Consider the following 22,998-nt stretch of genomic DNA (forward strand, 5'->3'; position numbering starts at 1 on the left):
CATTTTATAATGTAGTGCAATATTCTCGTGTATTGGTTTGAAGGCACCAGAGGTTGTATGGTTGGCATGGTTGTATGGAAGAGCCTTACATCAAAGTCAACGAGGGTTTGATATTTTTTTTTCGACAAACATTTTACACTCTCAAAACCAGCGGTACCACGGTGCCTGCATTTTCCACTCTAAGGGTGGGTTCAGACTAGTGATATATTCGTGTGAAGGAATATGATGTTTACATCTATTTTCAGGTGAATAAATCCTTCTACAGCTATAGATCTTCCTAATGTAAACCCGCCATAACACAATATTGTGCTCCCGTGGCCGAGTGGTTAGCTTCCCACACTATCATGCCGGGGGTTCGGGTTCGATTCCCGTTCTGGCCGGGGGATTTTTCGTCAATGAAAATTCTTCCGGCTTGCACTGTGGTCACGCGTTTTCTAGAGCTTGCCATTCCAGACTACATTTAAGGCGTGTTATTCGGCATAGAAATCTCAACCAAGTATTGCTAATAAAAATGACGCAAGTAATGCTACGTTGAGAAGGCAAAAGTTACACTGGAACGTTAGTGCCATCCAAGAAGAAGAAGAAGAAGAACACAGTATTAAGCTTATTTTCTGCCAAGAATTATATCTTTTCTTGTAACCGTGTTCAACAGGTAAGACAACGCTGCAAAGTGAATCGAACCATTTACTTAATACCACTCAAACATTACAGTTACTCGCGTGGTTACTCGAACTTATTGCTCTGATGAACAACTATATGGAACATTAAATGCACTGAGAATGGAACTATGGTTCTCGTAAAAAAAAAATCTGAAATTGCAGGCGTTGTTCAGTATTGTCAGTACTTTCAAGATGATATGGCACATTGAACTAAACACAAAACAAGTGACAGCGCACATATCAAAAAGTGTCTTATAGTTCTATACCACTGTAGAACATACTCATTACATTTGATAAAACATGATTCAATTTCCTTCTTCATTTGTCATGATAACATATTTTTGAAACAATAAGAATTTCCCCTCTGCACTCTGTATAGTCACGTTGCTTACATTACAAATCAGCCGTGGAATCGCTGCCGAAAATATGACGAAGAACACATTACTTACTGCAAATATTCCAGACATTGAGCCGTGGCAACCGTTTATTTTTCTTCGTCAATCTCTGCCTATGATGGATAGATAATTGAATGAATTGCAAACTTTTGCGTACCGTTCTTGGCTTACAAGTCTCCGGTCCTGACGCTGGCGCTCCAATCCAAACAGCACATATAACCACATTCCCGAGTCATAACACGTTCATGCAGGTAGTGATGCACGAAATTGAATCAGCAGAAGCATAACTGCGAAGCGAAGTGAACAAAAAAAAATCTCCGGGAAGTTTACCATTCATTCATCCTGTCGTCCAACCTTTCCTTCCGTTCATCTCGTTCCCATTTTCTTCGCGGCTGAAATATGCGACACTGGGCCGGGAGCAAGCTTTCCGACGCGCCCTCACACTCCCATTTGCCCGGTGCGAAATAATGCGCGAATGGAAGCGCAGGCACCATTTTCTGTATGCAAAACTGTCGCATTCAGATGCGAGAAATATTTGCATATGATGGATTACCCAAAATGGAATGCACGAACGCTTAGAGGCGGAAAAGCGCCAAGTGTGTCGATTAAACGGTTCCTTACATCACACCCAAAAACTGCCAAATGTGTTCTGGAAAGACGTTGCGGTGCGAAATATTGGAATCTCATTCAACCTATTAGCGGTTTAGAATTTTTAATAAGGCTTTGAATATTTAACAAGTGTATTCGGTATTTTTAACAAGCATAACTTGTGGATGCGAGACATTTGGACGATTCAAACCCTGAGACGGATTGTTGCTCGACGAAGAAGCCAATTTAAAATGAAACATTTTAAAAAACTTAGGACACACAAAAAAAATGATTCGTACAAATGAAATTGGATATTGTATAATATAATTTATAATACAGCAATTCCACGTCTTATCAAACATTGTATATAACGTATCAGTTGACCGAATTAACAACCGATTTTCAATCTCCGCCCAGTAAATAAAAGGTATTCACATGAAAATGCAATAGACTGCTAATTATGTATTTTTGGAAAGCTTAGCGTTTTTTATATAATATAGAGCAATCGTACTTTTTTATTTTTTTTCAAACATTGTACATACGATTGCCCAAACTACAATTTCATCAACATACCAATTTAAAATACGATTGATTTTATGACATTTTCAAAATTAAAGAAAAATTGTGCAATGATAATTTGTTACATTGGAAAATAACAAAAGTTTTCAAATTTTTTGCATCGATCCAAATGTTTTCAATACTGACTGACTGATTTTCAGAACAATTAGTCATCACAGACGAAGTGGAAATTTTTCATCGTTCGAAAAAAAATATCTGTATTGAAAGGCCCTACATGAACGTTATAGAAATCAAATAAAAGATGGCTAATCGGATTTGCCATTAAATTAGTTCTTAGTCCACAACATCTTTGAAAAAACAGAAAGAAATCATTTTTTTGTTTTTTCCCGATATTTTTGTCCACTGCATCAACTCCAATGATAATTTGTTCGAGATAAAAAAGATAAAAATTTGTTCGTAAAATATTCCAAAACTTGAGAGTTTAAGTTTTAAAATTATGTGTATTCCATCTTTATGCGTTCATTCTATGTACAAAAAAAATGTATTTGATTTGCAATGAAAAAGTTGGCAATAACTTTTAGGACAACCCATTAAAATGGCATGTAGATTGAATTTTTTTAAAATGTTCTTTAATGGTTACGATTTTGCAAAATTATTGAAATTTACCAAATTTTCAAAAAAAACATGTGTATATTTTGGTGAGCTCTTCACAGTACCACTGTGATTAAAACTTTGTTAAATTGAATAGGTTTTCCAATAAAAATATGTTTTGAAATATCGAAGGTGACATGTAAAAGAAAATTTCAAAAAAATATAAAAATTTCAAATATTAAACTTAATTTTTGATAAAGTGTTTTTAACGGTGCATTTTAAATTCAACACAGTTCAATACATTGGTTTTTTTTTATTTTTCAATGTAACAAATTATCCTTGTACAGAATTTATTAAAGTTTTCAGAACGCTAAAAAATCAATCGTATTTAAAATGGGTCATATGTTGATGACATTGCAATTTGTGCAATCTGTGAAAAAATTGAAGAAGGTTGAAAGAATAGTCGGTTGATTTAGAAAGCGATTGCTCTATCTATATATATAAAGGGATTTCTGTCTGTCTGTCTGTCTGTCTGTCTGATTCTTATGGACTCGGAAACTACTGAACCGATCAACATGAAAATGAAAATTTTATCTTGGGCTTTTTGGGGCCGGGGAAGGTTTCTGTGATAGTTTGAGACCCCTCCCTCCTCTCTAAGGGGTGGCTGCCATACAAATTAAACACAAATTTCTACATTACTCGAGAATTAATCAAGCAAATGAAACCAAATTAGGCATATGGAAGTTTTAGGGTGCAATAAATGTTTCTACGGTGGTTAGACTCTCCACCCCTCTCTCTAAAGGGGGGCTGTCATACAAATGAAACACAAATTTCTGAATTACTTGAGAATTAATCAAGCAAACTAAACCAAATTTGGCATGTAGAGGTTTTAGGATACAATAAATATTTCTATAGTGGTTAGACAATCCTCCCGCTCTCTAAGAGTGGGCTGTCATACAAATGAAATACAAATTCCTGCATAACTCGAAAGCTAATCAAGCACAATTTGGAATGTGAGGGTTTTTGGGTATGAGAAATGCTTCTGTAATGGTATGACACCCCTCTCTCCTCTGGAATGGAGAAGAGGTCCCATAAAAATATTACACATATTTCAACCAAAAATATTCCAACCACAAATGACAGTTGAAAATTTTCCGAAAACTCTGAAGTATAAAGGGATAATTCGGAAAATTAAATTCCCATATGTTCTACAATTACATAGTAACAAGTGCTTTTAGTCCATTTGATGTTTGCTAGCGAAATCGATCTTAGTTCGAAACTTGAAATGGATTTTAATGTGATGAAACGCACTCCTATATCTTCTTCTATCTATACCAAAAAAAAAAAGGATCGCCAGATGTGTTGATGAGAGCAGAACTCGAGGAAGGAATTGTCCAATTCAGGGCTATCTTTATTCTATCATATTTTGTGTATAAAATATTTATTCCATGTAACGGAGTTGTTATTTGCAAGTGGTTGAAAAATCTTGAACGAGAATTGCGTCTGAAAATAATCTGATATTATAATGATGAGTTTTCTTAGAAATACTAGGAATTTTATAGTAAAAAGTAAATTCAACGGAGGCGAATAGAAGATCAATCAAAGAACAGTTCTGCGATTGGACCCATAAACTTGCTTATAGTAAGAAAACGTGAATGTTTGAAGGTATTGATAACAAAAAACAAATTTGGGGCGGGACGAAGTTTGCCGGGTCAGCGAGTATAATATAAAACAACGCTAATCTTTCCAAAAATATATAAAAAGGAGTGTATTGCATTTTCATGTGAATACCTTTTATTTACTGGGCAGAGATTGAAAATCGGTCCAGTAGTTCGAAAGTAACGAATTGAAATTCGAAAAGCCCATTTCTCAGACCAATTAAATTGAGAATGGAACACTTTAATAGTCAGATAAAAAAAAGTGTCTATTTTTTCTCAACAACGAATAAAAAACTGATGATTCATTTAAATTTGGTGAAAAAAAACAGAAGTACAAAAATACATTGAAGAGGGATGTTTTGAAAGTTCCTTATTCAAATAAATATAATAAAATAAATTACAAAAAAAAATATATTCACTTTATGAGCAAGTGTATTCAAAACGTGAATTTTCCTAGTTAGTGAATTAGTTTTCTAGCAACTCCATATTTTAATTCGACAGCCTTTTGTTAACGAATTTTTGAAAAAAAATGGTAAAATCATGAAAAAAAACGCAATTCGCAATTCGTCAAATGATATGGACAGTTGTAATTTTGGGTAATTGTCACCATTTGTATGAAGTTTAAAAATCGAAGAGGGCTGGACAAATAATTTGGTGCAGAATCGTTCCAAGGCAGAATCCCAACTGCATTCGTTTAGAAATACACATTTTGTTTATTTTGCGACCACACTATCAAATACTTTTCAAATATTGAAGTTAACAGGAAAAATGTATTAATTTCAACAGACTGATTGTTTTTTTAGAAATATGCATTTGGTGGCATTAAAATCAATAAAATTTATTATAAGTTAAATATGGAGCAATTCCAAATAAAATCGTCCTAAAATGCAGATTTTGAAAACATGTATTTCTGATTCGAATGAAAGTTTGAATTCCGGTTGAGTTGGAGGAAATATGAGTTTTCCAAAGCAAATGGGAAGTTTTTGAATCAAGCGTAACTTCTGAAAAAGGCCTATCGATTATGGTAAGAGAAATCTTTGATAATTTATATCTTTAAAAATATGGGTCGTGCCGAAATAGTGTTTTAGAAAGAGTTATAGAGCATTGATGTTTAAATGTGAAAAAGAGAAAAAATGGTACCCTTTTTTATTTACAAAAACAAACTGTAATTTGCAATATCTAAAATAAGTATTTTTTATATTATTATTTTCATATAAAATAGAAGTCATGTAGAAAATTTTAAAAATGAGTCCAAAATGGTGTAATTTTATGAATTTGACCATAATTTTCAACAATTTTTCCAAATACAACATTATGGTAAATACATAACTCTCTTAAATTACGTTGAAAAACATTTGAAGACATGTGGGTTAAAACTCCTAAACATAACATGGGTAGCTCCTAAACATATATTTTTACCATAATGATGTATTTTGAAAAGTTGTTGAAAATTATAAGCAAATGCATAAAATTTCATAAACATGATGGTATAACACGACAAACATATCAAAATCATTTACTTTAAAATACATAATGAATTAGAAATATTTTTTTAACGCTTTTTTGTTTCAAATTACATCAGAATTCATAATTTGTGGCTAAAAACGATTATTAACATACAAAAAATCGAAGTTTAGAAAACCCTAAATCGATGTTCCACAAAGTTTGTCAATAATAGTTTTACCAGCTTGGACTCATTTTTTTAATTTCTTACATGACTTCTATTATATATGAAAAAAAAAATTAAAAATACATATATAAATTGAAAAAAAAATTAAAAAAGATAATAAATTAGAAATATTTTTTCAATTATCTCGAGAATGGCTGCATTTAGAAGGAGATTGATAATGAGCATCTTTGTTTTAAATCACATCAGGATTTATAATTTGTGGTTAAAAATGATAGTTTACATACAAAAATTCGAAGTTTCGAAAATTTATAAAAATTCGATGTTCCACAAAGTTTGTAAAAATAGTTTTACCATTTTGGAATTATTTTTTAATTTTTTGTACATGACTTTTTTTTTTATCTGAAAAAAAAATTAAAATGCATATTTTAGATATTGCAAATTAAAGTTTGATAGAAATAAAAAAAGAGTACCATTTTTTCTCAGAGTATATTTTTTTCAAGTTTTAACAATACTCTATAACTCTTCCTAAGACACAATTTCGATACGACTCATAGTTTTTGAGATATAAATTTTCAAAGATTTCTCTTACTAAAATTGATACGCTCTTTCAAAAGTCACACTTGAGTAAAAAAATTCCCAATTGCTGTGGAAAACTCATATAACCCAACAAAATAAAAACTTTCATTTGAATCAAAAATACTCATGTTTTGTCATGTGTCGATTTCAATTGGAATTGCTCTATGGCTTTCGAGACTTTATTTTTGTTAAAAAAATGCAACTTTTTTGCTACCTAGGTTTTTTTTCTCTTTCTATATTATAGTGACTTTCATTACTTTTTGGCTGATTCGTCACTTCTGCTACCAAGGTGAGTATGCGGTGCCAGTGTCCTTAAAAGTACACTTCGAAATTCTAATGGTTGCATTCTTCGAGACACTTCACCATTTTTCGCAACGAAGAGCATTTCTCCATTGTGGAGAAATTCAAAACATTCCGACAACGACCAATTAAATATATGATATTGTTTCTTGTCTTGAATGATTGAGGGATGTTTTAAGTAGCAATACAAAACAATAGGATGCACTCCAAAAGTATACTTTGTAAAAATAACGAAGCTGGTTCCCATATCATTCATCGACTCTTTAGAGACACAGCTTGAAAGACTCGAGATTGGACTTGTGAGATTATAAAAACCACTCAAAAAGAAGGTTGAACCAATCAGCTACCCGAATAGAAGTACAAAACAAAACTTGGAGTCTCCGATGTTCTAGAAAAATGTATATATATATATATATATATATATATATATATATATATATATATAAAATATAGGATATAGGAGGATTTACGGATGCTGAACCGAGTGATCGTTTGATTCAATTTTTTCATAGCCCAATTTGGCTAATGCTGTAACAAAAAAAAAGCTGGAAAGAAACGAAAAGCGCATTTGCTTCGAAAGTTCCCCACCCACTGTTCTGTCTCCAGTTTATCTTAATCTTTGGTGTCAAGACAGCACGAAAGCGCTGCAAAACTGATGTCTTCTCGTTATATTTTTGTGAACTTTATATTGTTCTACCATATTGTTGTGCTTCGGTCCAAAATCTTCCCCGAGAACGGCATTGTCATGAGAGTTTTCGGTCGAGAGATGTTCAAATTTTCACAATCCTGTTTAAATGGTCCAGTTTAAATGTGTTGTTCCGCTTTCTAACTTTCCTGAATTTACAACAAATCGCGTTTGCACGGGGGGGACAGAAACGGGCATTCATAGAGTCGTAGAACCGTGCTTTCTAAACTTACTCTGTGCAGCACTGCGGGAATCCCCCTCCTTGAGGCATAACGGGAGCGGGTCGAACCTCTGCGGTTACGTTTGTGGTAATGTGGATGAGAATTTCTTGTTCTTTCCGTGCGAACCAAACAATGTCGTTCCGAGTTCGAAAAGCCGGATATGCAGCAACTATAGCTCGAAAGCAGATATTAGATTAGGGAACTGAAAATGGCAAGAATTCTTTTTACATGTTTGCTCACTTTGCTGCTCTTACTTCCAGCTTTCCGCAACGTTCACGCTACTCTTGCTCACCGGCTTTTGAGGGAGGTAAAATAGGTTAAATCTCATCGAAAGAAAAAAAAACAACCCATTGCAATCAACTGCTGAGCATTGGTTTCCACAATTCGATTCGAAGCACCCAATGTTGTGGTCAGATGGTGGGCGAAAGCACTCCCTGCTGATGCTGTTTACTTGTTTGCTACACGCTACACCAGACGAGCGAATGTTTGTTTTCCGTACTGATTTGAGACGCAATCGTTTACATTAGTGCTGCAGAAGACTTGGTCCCACAAACTATGAGATGAAGTTGAACTTCTATACTAGTTTTGCAACTAAAAATCAACACGTTAAAATCAAGAACAACAAATGATTGCACAGTATCTCGCATTTGTAGTATGATAGCATTGTAACAATTAAAAATATTAAAAAAAGCCACCCGGCGACAATGCGTGACCTATTGTTGCAGAAGTTCTTCAGAACCATCAAAGCGGAAGAGAATTCCTTCTTCACGAAGAGAGGACAATCAGAAAACATCATGAGAGTTTGTGCATGTGCAATCAAAACAGAAAAGTGCAACAGGGTCAGGAGCCGAACGGCTCAAGACGTTGAGAGAAAAGTGTGAAAATATTTCGATTTATATAAGGAACCCGAATGCATTATTCATAAGTTAGTTAAGTGCTTTTGCAACTTTTCCTCCAAACGACGCAATCGTTCGGTGCTCGATCTCCACAACCATTAGTGCCATGTGTGTGTGTGTGTGTGTGTGTGTGTGTGTGTATATGTATAAGTGGGTGTATGGACGAGTGTAAGCCTTACCCGCACCATTCATATTTGGGCACACAGCATCCAGCTCCGCCCTTCCTCGCCTGTATAGGTGTATGAAGCAGGAAAAGTAATGGAAAAACGAGATTTTGGGTTTACGACTTTATCTTATTTCGCTCTTGTCTCCTCGGGGAGAAAATTGTCTTTCATATATGGATATCGGAATCTTGTGTAAACCCGTTGATGATAGTGCAAACAAAGTGCAAAGGGGTACAAGCTGGATGATTCTGATCATCGGATGCTCGATAGATTGACACTGCAGTGTTGTGTGGAGTGGATACGTGTTGAAAATGAATACTTATATCAGATTGCATTATTCATAGTAGAGTCGGAAGAAGTAACACAACCCATGACAAAGGAGCATCTGAATGGCAGGATTGAAGGATTTGTATGTTTTATACCAACTTGTATACCAAAATGAATCACCGTTAGGAATGATTTAGAACTGAATCATCAATATAACTGATCTTGAGCTCTCATGAAAATACACATATCATGTTTTGGTAGAATTTACTCCATTCAAACGGAGCTACGCCAAAAGTCCGACAAAAATGCGAAATCTGTTGCGCGATTTTCCAGTCGAACGAATGGAACATACGAAGAAAAATCGTCCAAAGTAGACTAGCAGATTGTTCGTCATTCTCCATTGTTTGCCAACTGTATGAATCGTGCACCCGTGGCCGAGTGGTTAGCGTCTCACATTATCATGCCGGGTGTTCGAGTTCGATTCCCGTTCTGGCCTCGGGATTTTTCGTCAAAGAAATTTCCTGCGACTTGCACTGTGGTCATGCGTATTCTAGAATCTCAACTAAGTATTGATCAATGACGCTAGTTAATGCATACGTTGAGAGGGCAAAAGTTCCACAGGGAACGTTAAAGTCATTCAAGAAGATGAATTGAAATACTTCGCGCCCAACATAGATACGAACCTATGAATTTCATGCCATATTAGGAGTTGGCAGAACCATCTCAGATTAGAGTGAAACGTTTATGAGTGTAAAAACATTGGTCATTTAAGCAACTTTTCATGTTTGAAATCTCAAAGATAGAATTGATAGATTTTTACACCGATTTCGAAATTTACCCGGTTTATTCTTACGCGGATTTTGAAATTTGCGCGGTTTTCTTTTGAGCGGTTTTTGTTTACGCGACACGTATCCCCCGCTTAAAAAGCGACTCCAGTATACTTTTTGAAAAGGGTCGAAATTTCGTTTTATTTTCCCAAAAAAAAAAATACTCTAAAACTATAAGACCAATTTTTTTTGTCGAAATAGAAAATGCAGGAAATTGTTCAAGGGAGTATTCTAGTGTAGACACACGAATTTCGGACATTTTTTCGAGCTCCGTAAAATAAAACAAAGAGTATTTTTACGATCTATCATATCATTATTTGTTCATCTATATTTTAACAATAAAACAAAAATTGAACGGACAAAAAATATTCATAGCTAGAATAGTTACAAGCTGATGAAGTGAGGGGGTTCAAGAAAAAATTGTGCCATGACGTACATGATTCCAGCCCTTCTGGTTATCTGAAACAAAAATATCGAACAGATTCTAAATCAGTAGTAGATTCTAAATCAGTAGTTAAGATGCCGCTATCGCATGAACCTCGGATAAGTGAAAAACATCTTTTTTGACAAAATGGCGAAAAACAAAATGCGTTTTGAAAGGTTTTTTTCTTACATTTCCCAATTTTTTCAAAAATAGTAAAATTTATAACATTTATTTTTAGATGCACTCAGATTGTAATCATATAAATTCGACATGAATCGGTTCAGTAGAACTTCAGATATCATGTACGCCAGTTTAGAAAAACTAGTTCCAAGAAATACGCGTTTGAAGTTCATTGGCCGTACCAGACTAGATACTGCATCACTAAAATGGCTCTAACTCGGTAAATAATGGGATTTTCGGTAAGTCCTTTCTAGGATATATTCTTGAATGCCTACACTACAGAAATACGAAGGATTTTTTTTTTTTATTTTTTGCAAATTTCTTGACTAGAATACTGCCTTAAATTTTGATTTTATAAAACAAAAAGAAATATATTTTTCAACACACCATGCCAACCATATTAGAACCAAACATGACAATTGAAATTTTCAAAAAACACTGAAGGAAAATGGGAAAATTCGGAAAATTGAATTCCCATATGTTCTACAATTACATCGTGATAACAACGCTTATCCTTTTGATGTTTAATGTCTATATAAATAAAAATGGATCGGCAAATGTGCTGGTGAGCGCAAAACTCGAGAAAAGAAACGCCCGATTTGTCTTAATTTTATTATACTTTTATATCACACATGTTTTCCATGCAACGGAGAAACATGTAATTTGTAAGTGGTAGAAGAATCTTGAACGAAAATTGTGAATATTTTACGAATATATTATAATGTCGAATTTTGGTAGAAGTACTAGGAAATTTATAGTAAAAGGAAACTAGCTGACCCGGCAAACTTCGTCCCGCCCAACATTTGTTTTTTGTTATCAATACCTTCAAACATTCACGTTTTCTTACTATGAGCAAGTTCATGAGTCCAATCGCTGAACTGTTCATTGATTGATCCTCTAATCGACCCCTTTGAATTTAACTTTTACTATAAAATTCCTAGTATTTCTAACAAAACTCATCATTATAATATCAGATTATTTTCAGACACAATTCTCGTTCAATATTTTTCAACCACTTGCAAATAGCATGTTTCTCCTTTACATGAAATAAATGTTTTATACAGAAAATATGATAGAATAAAGACAGCCCTAAATTGGACAATTCCTTCCTCGAGTTCTGCTCTTATCAATACATTCGTCGACACTTTTTTATTGGTATAGATAGAAGAAGATATAGGAGTGCGTTTCATCACATTAAAATCCATTTCCAGTTTAGAACAAAGATCAATTTCGCTAGCGCAAACATCAAATGGACTAACATCACTTGTCACTATGTAATTGTAGAACATGTGGGAATCTAATTTTTCGAATTTTCCCTTTTTCCTTCAGAGTTTTCCGAAAATTTTCAATTGTCATATTTGGTTAGGGGGCTGACATACAAATGAAATACAAATTTCTGCATAACTCAAGAACTAATCAAGCAAATGAAACCAAATTAGGCATATTGAAATTTCAGGATGCAATAAATGATGATGGTTAGACTCTCCACCCCCTCTCTAAGGGGGAGCTGCCATACAATTGAAAGATAAATTTCTACATAATTCGAAAACTAATCAAGCAAATGGAGGCATGTGAAGATTTTATTTGGCCTTTGAATGTTTTACGGGGCACGAAACGTTTCTATGGTGAATATACTCCTCCCCCCTCTCTAAGAGGGGCTGCCATACAAACTAAACACAAACTTCTGCATAATTCGAGAACTAATCAAGCACAATTTGGGATGTGAGGGCTTTTGAGTATGAGAAATGTTTCCACAATGGTATGAGACCCCTCCCTCCTCGGAATGGAGAGGGGGACTCATCAAAATATTACACATATTTCAACCAAAAATATTCCAACCAAACTTGGAATACTAAGAATTTTATAGTAAAAGTTAAATTCAACGTGGTCGAATAGAAGATCAATCAATGAACAGTTCTGCGATTGGACCCATGCATTTACTCATAGTAAGAAAACGGGAATGTTTGAAGGTATTGATAACAAAAAACAAATTTTTGGCTGGACGAAGTTTGCCGGGTCAGTTAGTATGTAATAAAAATGTTGCTTTTGTTTACCCAAAAATCAACGCATACTTTCCGGACAACCCAATATGAATTATCGTGATTCCTTCCTGATTTTTATTTTAATTTTTTCCTGATTTTTGAAAAATATAGTTGGCAACACTGGAAAATAGGTAGATGCGCACGTCCAATCCAACCAGTTGCCAAAATGTGACAATATATTGGCGATAGTTAGCCAAAATTTTCACCATTGCAGTCATACATACTTGTTGGCATGTTTTTCAGTTCTTTCTTAGCTTTATTTATTAATACCTCCTCCATTTTCGCCACGAAATTGGTGGAGTGGACCTTCTGCTTCAGGTTTGTCTAAAAATTATCGATGAGACTCAGCTGGGGTACGTTTTGAGGGTTGGCGGACTTCGGAACAACATCTATCTTCAAGCGGTTCATCTCCTTCAGTGACTTCTCCGCACAATGGGCGGAAGCCTGGTCCGATCAAAGCACTTTTTACTGTCTGACCCTTTGCTCCGACTTCCCGGCTAAAAGTTCGGAGCCTTTCCTTTCTTCTTCTGCTTCAACTTCAGCTACAGTTTACGATCTCGTAGTACCGTCGGACGACTCCAGAAGTGTAAGGATATCATAGATACCGGAACGAGTGTACCCAGCGGACTCAAAGTACTTGATGATGTTCACTAATGGGATGGAGCTCCCAGAACGCACAAACCATTGAGCGCTGTTGCTCTATTGTTCTCGCCATAACTTCCGCTGTACAAATCATAGCACTGTCAATATTTATCTGAAAACTAATGGGTTACTATGATTGACGATGAACAAGAGGTCTCATCACCAGGTGTTAAGATGAACCCATGGAAAACCGTGTCTAACCGTCTAACCGTGATAATGGGTGTGTCACATCAAATTGCATCACGGAAAAAACGCTGTAGAAATTTAATTTTTAGGAATTATATCTTCAGCTTTCGCTTATAATCAGATAAGAGTGTATAGATCACGTTGGCCATGCTTCACTGTCAATTTTTCGTAAATTTGGAAAAATGTCGTCGTCGAACGAAAAAGAGCGTCGTGAATTAATCTTGTGCACTCATTTCGTGAATCCGGAGTTGTCACATCGGGACATCGGTAAGATGCTGGGAATCGTCCAATCCACGGTCAGCAGAGTACTAAAACGATACTTCGAGAACCTAACCATCGCCCGGAAGGTGAAGATCGGCAAAAATGGATGCTCCGTCAGTGAAGAAGATCACAAGCGCGTAGTTAAGCAGTTTAGACGTGATCCGAGAAGTTCGGTCCGGGATGTCGCCAATAAGCTGAATTTGTCAAGTTCATTCGTCCAGCGGACCAAGCAGCGGGAGGGCCTGCGTACATACAAGGTTCAGAAGGCACCTAACCGCGACGAAAGGCAAAACATGGTGGGGAAGACGCGAGCCCGGAAGCTGTACACCGAAATGCTGACGAAGCCGCATTGCCTAGTAATGGACGACGAAACCTACGTCAAAGCGGACTTTCGTCAGCTGCTGGGCCTGTTGTTCTTCTCCGCAGAGGACAAATTCAGCGTTCCGGAGGAGATTCGTAAGCAGAAACTATCCAAGTTTGCCAAAAAGTACATGGTGTGGCAAACGATCTGCTCTTGCGGAAAGCGGAGCGCCCCCTTCGTGATGACCGGCACGGTAAACGGGCAGGTTTACCTTAAGGAGTGCCTACAGAAGCGCTTACTACCACTATTGAAGCAGCACGAGGGCCCGATCATCTTCTGGCCGGATCTCGCTTCGTGCCACTATTCAAAGGACGTGTTGGAGTGGTACGAAGCCAACGGGGTCACCTTCGTTCCAAAGGAAATGAACCCGCCCAACGCGCCGGAGCTTCGCCCAATAGAGAAATATTGGGCGATTATGAAGCAGGCCCTCCGGAAGAACCCAAAAGTTGTCAAATCGGAGGCGGACTTCAAGTGAAAATGGATTAGTGTTCAAAAAAAAACTACAACCTGACGTTGTACAGAACCTTATGGACGGGGTAAAGAGGAAGGTGCGAGCATACGGGCTTGGGCTCGAAGTATGAATAAAAAGAAAATGCCAAAAGTTGTTTAATAGTTTTTATTTTACTGTCTAAAATTTTCAAAAGGATCGGTCTACTGGGCGAATTTCTACAGCGTTTTTTCCGTGATGCAATTTGATGTGACACACCCTTTATATGGAAGATCGAACACTTCTTAATAGATCCGAAAGTTGTTTGCATCAATTGATAGGAAATATTTCTACGCATCTATCACAATGAATAAAATGTTAGAGATAATCAATTGAATAACTGTAAAATGTCAAGCGTTATCCAAACGCCCTAACTGCCACGGTTGGCCCGATTTACAGTTTCCCCAACACAAACTTAAAAATCAATTTGCCTGGGGGAATCCGCTTTGCAAATACATGCAAATATGCCTGGGGGAATTCGCTTTGCAAAGATATGCATGCTGCGAATACTTTTGTACTCGCTTGTCTTTGTGCAGAGCAGAATATGTTTCCTTTACACGTACTTCTAAATTAAAGAGTCTGGGTAAATCATCATTTCAGATACTAGAGGCGAATGAACTTTAGCCTCTATAGTATAAAAAGTAGAAATTGAAGTTGTTGATTCATGAAAGCTATGGGTACTTCTGTCATGTCAAAATCGAAACTGAATGCCTGAAATTCATCAAACCAAGCAAAATCGCAGTTCGAGAGCTACGTACGCTTGAAAGATGTAATAATTTCAGATGGGAATGTAAAATACAATGATCGTTTGACAATTCTTCCGTTCGCATATTTTAGTAGTCCTGGGCATCATATGAAACCTAAATAAAACATCAAATTTACTTGTAACGAAAAACATAATCTATTACAATGCATGAATTGATCTTACATTGCAACTGTTCAATTTCTTTACTTACAAACTAAATATGTTGATTTCAATTGAATTCGAAAGTTGTTTCAATCAATCAATAAGTTAATCAATACAAACAAATGATATTAAGCCAATGGTAGTCCCACGTCAACCTCGCGGTTTTGTCATAGATATAACACACCCATTTTTTAATGCAAACGTTAGTTCGATGTCGAATCCTCGTGTTTTTGAGTTTTTTTTTTAATTTTTAAATTTTTAGAGGCCCGCCATTAGAGTAACCATTTTCAAATATGGCGAAATATGAAACTTTTGAATATGGTAGAAAACATGTTAATGAGTTCTATGAGATTGAGTATTGAAGATCGCGTTTAGGTGGTACAGGCAAACCAATAAATGCAAACTTTTTGGTCTTTGCTGATGCATAAACTTAATGATCTGCTCCTCCATGGCTACAGTCTACATTTTATGCATCGGTGAAGAGAAGCGAGTGCAAAGAAAACTTTGCACAGAACAACCAATAATGTTTCTGGTAGAAAGAATGTCTTTGTAACCATAAAAGCGTCTTCTGGCAAACTTCCGTCATCGAAGCATCTTTCCCTATTATCGGTCTCCTGGAGCTCTCTTGCCGCAATGCGGCGTCACCCAGCTGAAATTCTGGAACTTTAAACCAAAACGACAACTTGTTATCGAATATCTTCTTTGTACACCATATGCTGTGCTTGGAAGGGGAGGTAAGATTGCCGTATCTTGTGATGAGCTCATTTGCCTTTGATGGCAGTGTCTTCTTTTCCCCTCCGTGATCCCATGTGAACTTTTCGAGTTTCCCTGATTAATCCTGCATCCGGCTACTCGCTCCGTTTATAACCGTCGCCTTTCTCCCAGCTTTCATCTCGCTCGGTTGATGAATGAATATGTATTCGCAGGGTTGGGTGTGGCGTACACGAGGGATATGTAATGATTGAAGAAAGATGAGCTCCATATTTTCATACACATGTGTAGATTGCGTAGCTTTTGGGGAATACATATACTCCATTGCAACTTGTTTACCTTTACCAGCGTCGATACAATATTTGCTCCATATTTTGCACATTTTTGGTATCGAGAATTCCATCGAAGCTAGATATAATCAAACAGCGAGTATTAATTATGGAGCTCAGATAGAACAGAGGTGCTCCCTTGGCCGAGTGGTTAGCGTCATAACTAACATGCCGGGTGCTCGGGTTCGATTCCCGTTCTGGCCGGGGGAATTTTTCGTCAAAGAAATTTCCTCCGACTTGCACTGTGATCACGCGTATTCTCTACAGCTTGCCACTCAGAATGCATTCAAGGCGTGTTATTTGGCATAGAAATCTCAACTAAGTATTAATAAAAATGACGTAAGTAATACTACGTTGAGACGGCGATGTTCCTCTAGGAACGTTAGTGCCAATGAAGAAGAAGAAGATAGAACAGAGACCATATCAGTTTCAACATTTTTCAGAAAACGGAAATTTTTCATGAAAACAGAACCCTTTTTATTTTAGTCCAAACAAAGAGATGAAAATTAAACCAAAAACAGATTTTTCAACACATGGCGCCCCTAAACAATGAACAAGATTCATTTCTAAAGGTTCATCTGTCACTAGTTTATGTGTTTCATGACTTTTCATTTATTTGTTTACAAACTACAGTTGTTTAAGTGTCACTACCTAAATATTCTTGTAGAAAATGGAAAAAGAGGAATGATGCATTTCGTGCCAACTCGACCAGATGTTGGCATGACCCTTTCAAAATTGAATGAAACATTCTGGGTGTGAAGACCCTACCTAATTGAGCAACTTGGTATACTTAGTTTTCCGAAAAATTATCTATACTAACATATGGAAAGGGCCAAATATTTTTGACCATTTTTTATAAAAAATGTTTACTTGAAAATGGTAAGCCCTACAAAAAGTAATCTATAGAAGAGTTTTAGCAAAATAGTTGAATTTTTAGAAAAAATATTTTTTTGAAATCATACACTGAAAAAAATCGATTTCAAAAACTAAAAGTCGATTTTCATATATATATAGTTCGAGCCGTCTCGGATCGATGTTTGATTTTGATCTTCCAAGTTTTAATACTGGGCAAATGTTAATATTCTTTATACAAAGAATTACGGCTATGAAGCAAATCACTGTTGACAAAGAAATTCCTCCGAATGTTGTCCATAGACTGAAACGAAGACTATTCTGTCGTAAATGAATGTGATCTAATTTCTGTCTGTTGATAATCGCTGTGTCGCGTATTTCTGTAATGTCATGCTCTTTTTGTAATGTCCAGTGAATTAGAGTGTTATAAAGTGCTCCGTACAGAACTTCGGTTTCACCGATTATTTCTGAATTTTGAAACTTATGACCGTTGAACTTGACTGTACAATTTGCGAATTTGATTATGAAATTTCCGGTGATAGTTCTATCATCGGGTCCACAGTTGGATTTGAGTGTCTGGTTTCGGGCGTTTGAGATTAATATAGTGTTTTCGTTGATCAACTGCTGTATTGTGTCATTCTTGAAAATTGAGATGCAGCGAGACTCCTTTCCGAGTATGATTGGTTTGATACAGTCATCTTCGATTTCGTCAATGTAGGATGATCTTTGTACAAAATCTTCAGGTTTACTGGTTTTGAAGAGTTTCGGCCCATGTCGTATTACGTGGCTTGGGTAGGTTTTGATAATTTGATCGTTTACGATGAGCGGAAAAATTCTTGTAATTGTAGATGTAGAGTTTTCCAATTCGGGAACGTGCAGAATGTACAGTAAGTCTCCATTATTGACGGCAATTTTGGGTGTGACAAATTGTAGCGCTTCGTCCGGAAAGTTGATTTCTACTCCTTGGTCCTGAAGAGCAGATTTGATCACATTTATTTCACGTGTTGTTAGAATTTTGTTATTGATGACAGAAATTCTGGTGAGTGCGATTGCTTCTTGAATGTTATCTAAAAGTTCATTGACAATATCAACGTTCAACATCGTGGTAACTGCTTGTAAAATATCCAATTCTTTCGTACTGTTATTTATTGAACTAGCTATTTGATTAATCGCCTGTGTCAGTTGGGTAATTCGGTTGTTGATATTTTCGTTGATTTGATATTGTTGATTATTCTGATTGATGAGGTCATTCATGGATGAATTGATTATTCTCAGGTCCTGTGCATCAGGTGAACCGGCGATCCATTTCCACGCGGTGCCTATTGTATCCCATCTCTTTTGTCGGTGCGCTTTTTGTGGTTTTAATGCGTAGAGGGACGAGTACAGCTTTTTGATTCGGAATTTTATAACTTCGTGCAATGGGTTAGTTGATGTTAGTTGAGCATAAAATTTTGCTGTTACAAGTTCTGCGCTTTCCTCAATTTGATCTAAGTTGATTGGATGTATAATGTTTATTGTTCCAGTCTGTATTTTGCAATTAATTTGTTTGATTAACACTATTGGGTTATTTCCAAGATCCACGATATTTAAAATTGGATCACTGTGTATTTGGGTGAGAGCTGTCAGCCATGCTATCAGTATATTCCGTAACATTTTCCTATACATTTGATCAGATAGTAATATAAAGAGTTGTTTTTTTTTGTTTTGTTTTGATATGAGGAATTTGAAGAAATAAAATTACAATGTATTTTATTCACTTAAGATAAATGTTAGTAAATGTTATTATCAATATAGTTGTTGCTTTAGAAAAAGTATAATTTTGAAATTGCATGAATTCGAGATATTTTCTTGTTGACAAATTTCGTGAATTTTATATAAAATACTGTATCTGAGGAATATTACATACTTATTTTTTTATTACCTTTCTGTTTGAATTTATTATTATTTATTTACTTTATTTTCTCTCCCCTTTACACAATTTTTTCTGATGAATAAGAATACCTGCAAAAAAAAATGAAATATTAGTGTGTTTGTTAAGTTATTTAATTTTATTTTATTCAATTTTGAAAAATTGTTCTGTTCTCTATTTTTCATATGTTAGTCGCAGGTTACGCGTTTCAAAACAATTCTTCTGTTTTTTATGAGATGTGTATAATGAATATTGTGTGGTTATATAATGAATGTATAATGGATATTGTGTGGTCCTTGTTGATTTTCCAGAATTTTACCGGGTCGTGTGCCTCTAAAAAGATATGAAAAAGAAATTATTCAGTATTTTTGGTAATGAATATCTTCATTTAGTTATAATCATTCTGGGATTATGGATATTCCGTTCTATTGTGTCGCGTAGGTCGTCAACTAAATCGGTAAGATATTTTGTACATTGTTTCGCAAAGTTCTGTCTTACGGCGGCTCCTGCAGCAAGCTCAAAGAAGCAATTGATTATTTTTAACTGGGCTCTAGCTTCGGCGCTTGTAAACTGCAGCGGTTGACGTTGGGTGAATTTTTCCTCAATCGCTTTGAGGTGCATTAAGCACAGCGAGAATAGGAGCTGGTCGCTGGATTCGTGATTCATGTTCGTCTGTGAAAAGAAGAGACGGTGTGCCAACTGTCACTTTCTGATTCTGCGCAATTTAGCTTTATGAAGTTTCCGATTGTTTCTGTCCTTATAAGTTCTGGTTCGATCTGTTACAACAAGAACGGGTTCATATCGATCTCTAGTCTTAGATTTTATACCTTGAACCTTATTTAAGGTACTAGTTCCAGGTTCTAACACAGGGGGGTCTTCTTTCTTGGAATTATGGTAATTATTTTGTTGTTTTTGCATTTTAGTAATTTGCAGAATTGCTTCATCATAGAGTTTACTTCTGGACTCGATAATGGCGTTTAAGTTTAAAGGTCGCTCAGTTCCATCTTTCAGTCCATAGAATACTTCGCGGGGTTTGAGTTTTGTAGCAGAGTGTATAACGTTATTATAAAGGGAACATGCTATCAAGAATTTCTCCTTATTCGAAAGTGCTTCGTATTTATGTTTATTGGTTCTTCAGGTGTTTCGTATGTTTCTTGATAACCGTATGTTTCATCCAATTGTTCTTCTGGTTTCTCATTGAATTCCTGATAATGAATGTGATTTTCCGTATTGGGAACCCTTCTGAAATTATTTTGCGATCTTGGTTCTTGCTTTATGGCAGTTAACATGGGTTTAGCTTGCATATAATTTTTGTTAAACATGAAGTTCGAGCTAGATGGTTGATTCTCTAATGCACGTGGAGGGTAATTTTGGTTTGAGTTCATATTGGCATTTTGGGGTTGAGCTCCTTGTATGGGTCGATGGAAATTCCTGTTAGAAATAAAGTTTGGATTCTGAAAATTGGAATTGTAGGGAATTCTTTGTACGAAGTTTGAATTTGTTGCAGGCTGAAAGCGTTGCGGGCTCGGAAGTTTATCTATAGAAAGTTTAGTATTATTTTCCCTGCGTCTCCTACTTGCATTTTCATGTTCCATTGCATGCTGAAAAGCAGAATTTAATTTTACTGCTCTTCCAGTGCGAGTTAAAGAGGAAATAGGTTCTCGTAGCCCATCTATAAAAGAATTTGTTAGCATGGCTTCATATGAAGCCATTACTGCCTTTGCACAATCTTTCAGCTCAGGATCCAACAAAACTTTTGCGTTCATATCTGCCAAAATTTCAGAACATTCATCGTAATATTCTTCGAATGTTCTATTGTTTTGCCTAATGTACGGAATTTTGCTAATTATTGAAGATAAATCTCTTTTATCGCCAAATCTATCTTTGAGGTGAGCTTTTATAGCTTCCCATTGGCATTCAGTTTGATTGCTTATGAGAGCCTCATTAGCTTTCCCCGATATTTTATCTCTAATAATTAGAGTCCACACTTTACCGGCATTTTCCCTGTTTGGTTCGGGTACGTGCAATATTGCAGCTTCCAATTTCTGCTCAACAGAATTGATCCACGCAGGTAATCCCTTAATGTCACCATTGTATTCTGGAATCATTTTAATGATATCCGGAATTCTAGTAACATCAAAATTATTTGCTGGTAGGTCGGGAACTGTTATTTGTCTAGAAGAGTTTTGCATTCTATCTAGTTGTAGCTTCTGCTGTTCTAGCAGGCGCTCTAACTCCTCAATTCTGTCTAATAGATTTTCACTCATATTTCGGGTTAACATCAAATGCACAGAAACAGAATAAAAAAATTCTCACTTTCTTGCTATTTTAAGTTTCTTCGCTAATTTTCACTTTTTTCACACTTGTTTTATTCTCTAAAACTATTTTTCTCTTATTTTATAAAAATGTTTTTTTTTTATCGTTTGGATTGGTTTATGTTAGAACACTTTTTGTTTGTGATATTCAGAGGGTCGCTTACAGGTGGTCTGGGCTAACCTCTCTTAATTAGTAATGATTATTGTGCTGGAACAAGATAGCGCTTTTGTTTTTTTCAGTAAAGCGTTTATCTGTTCTTTTTGAAATTAGAGAAAAATTAAAATTTCTTACAATTTATTTATCGATGTCCCCTCGATAGTGTAGGTTCAACGCTGATTCCGGGTGCTTCTGTTGGAGGTCCTCAAATCATCAATATCCTCTTGATGATGCTTTTTCCTTCGATGTCCTTTCGATGGAATACGCCGGTTTTTTCTCACATTAATCACTCGCGGAACGCGTTTAACTAATCCACAAAGACTGCGCCAGTTAAGTTCCCTCCATGAACTTCGGAGTTTTTAAAAACTAAAAATGTCAAACCGTTTTCGATGGTCGCTCAATCTAGACTAACTTTATTTCATTTCCTTATACAGAGGCCTGCCGATTTCTTAGTTTATACAAAGATACTATTTTCTGGGAATCGAAAGCGTGCACTCGGTGTCCCGTTATCGTTGATGCTGATTCTGCATTCTCTTCTATCGCGTCCGCGCTGCGTGTGGAGTTGGGTTCGCGATAAAGCGAACGATGATTTGTCTTACTGGTGGGATGATGATCGCGCTGTTTGTTGATGTTCTGGTTCCAATGAAATGATTGTTTCCGCCAATTGCCGCTGATGTTGCTGCAATCGGTCGAGTTGGCGATTCAAGGTGGTCTCAAGAGGAATGTTAACTTATATATATATATATATATATATATATATATATATATATATATATTTTATTTTTTTTCCCAAAATATATTTTTTATTAAGGCACATGTGGCGTTAGCCTGACTTGGCCGGGAGTCCAATATTTTGACAATTTTTGTCTTACAACTATATTAGTAATATGTAACCGATTACCCGCGGTTGACTCGAGGTTAGTATTACAAGTGTTCTCATAATTGGTATGTTGCAGTCTTCGATGCTCTGTACGTGTGCCCGACACGGGATACTTCCTATTGGGATGCAGCTGACCATTAATCAGCAACGCCCCCCTAGTCTGTACCCCATATCTAGCGTGGTGCGTCTTTCTCGACTCGAGGAATCCAGGATAGAATGGTCACTAGCCGGCGCAATCATCAGCTCGTGTAGAGTTGTCATGAGCGGTACAACCTTTGGCTCTTGTTGAATGATCAGTGGACTGCAGTGGACATCATTAAACGTTGACATCGGCGTTTCTGAGGAACAGGTATAGATGAAGCAGAAGATCAGGATCCCG

General features: G+C 36.1%; 1 protein-coding gene across 2 annotated transcripts; it reads right to left on the reverse strand.

The window, feature by feature from the left end:
* Positions 1 to 14,672: 14,672 nt before the first annotated feature.
* On the reverse strand, positions 14,673 to 22,482 carry LOC129762933 (uncharacterized). Of its 2 annotated transcripts, none has more exons than XM_055761565.1 (2): positions 21,875 to 22,482; positions 14,673 to 19,359 (listed from the first exon to the last, which is right to left on the reverse strand). In XM_055761565.1, the coding sequence occupies exon 2, from the start codon at positions 19,021 to 19,023 to the stop codon at positions 17,440 to 17,442; it is 1,584 nt and encodes a 527-aa protein (XP_055617540.1). In that variant the 5' UTR covers positions 19,024 to 19,359; positions 21,875 to 22,482; the 3' UTR covers positions 14,673 to 17,439. The 2 variants fall into 2 exon arrangements, with proteins under 2 accessions (XP_055617540.1, XP_055617539.1); XM_055761564.1 differs by having other exon boundaries at positions 14,673 to 19,600.
* Between the last annotated feature and the right edge of the window lie 516 nt (positions 22,483 to 22,998).

This window comes from Toxorhynchites rutilus, chromosome 1 (assembly GCF_029784135.1).
Source record: "Toxorhynchites rutilus septentrionalis strain SRP chromosome 1, ASM2978413v1, whole genome shotgun sequence".
In the NCBI taxonomy this organism is placed as follows: Eukaryota; Metazoa; Arthropoda; class Insecta; order Diptera; family Culicidae; genus Toxorhynchites; species Toxorhynchites rutilus.

Coding starts and splice junctions, on each gene's coding strand:
- LOC129762933 (XM_055761565.1), bottom strand. CDS start 19,023: ATGTATAGGAAAATGTTACGGAATATACTGATAGCATGGCTGACAGCT.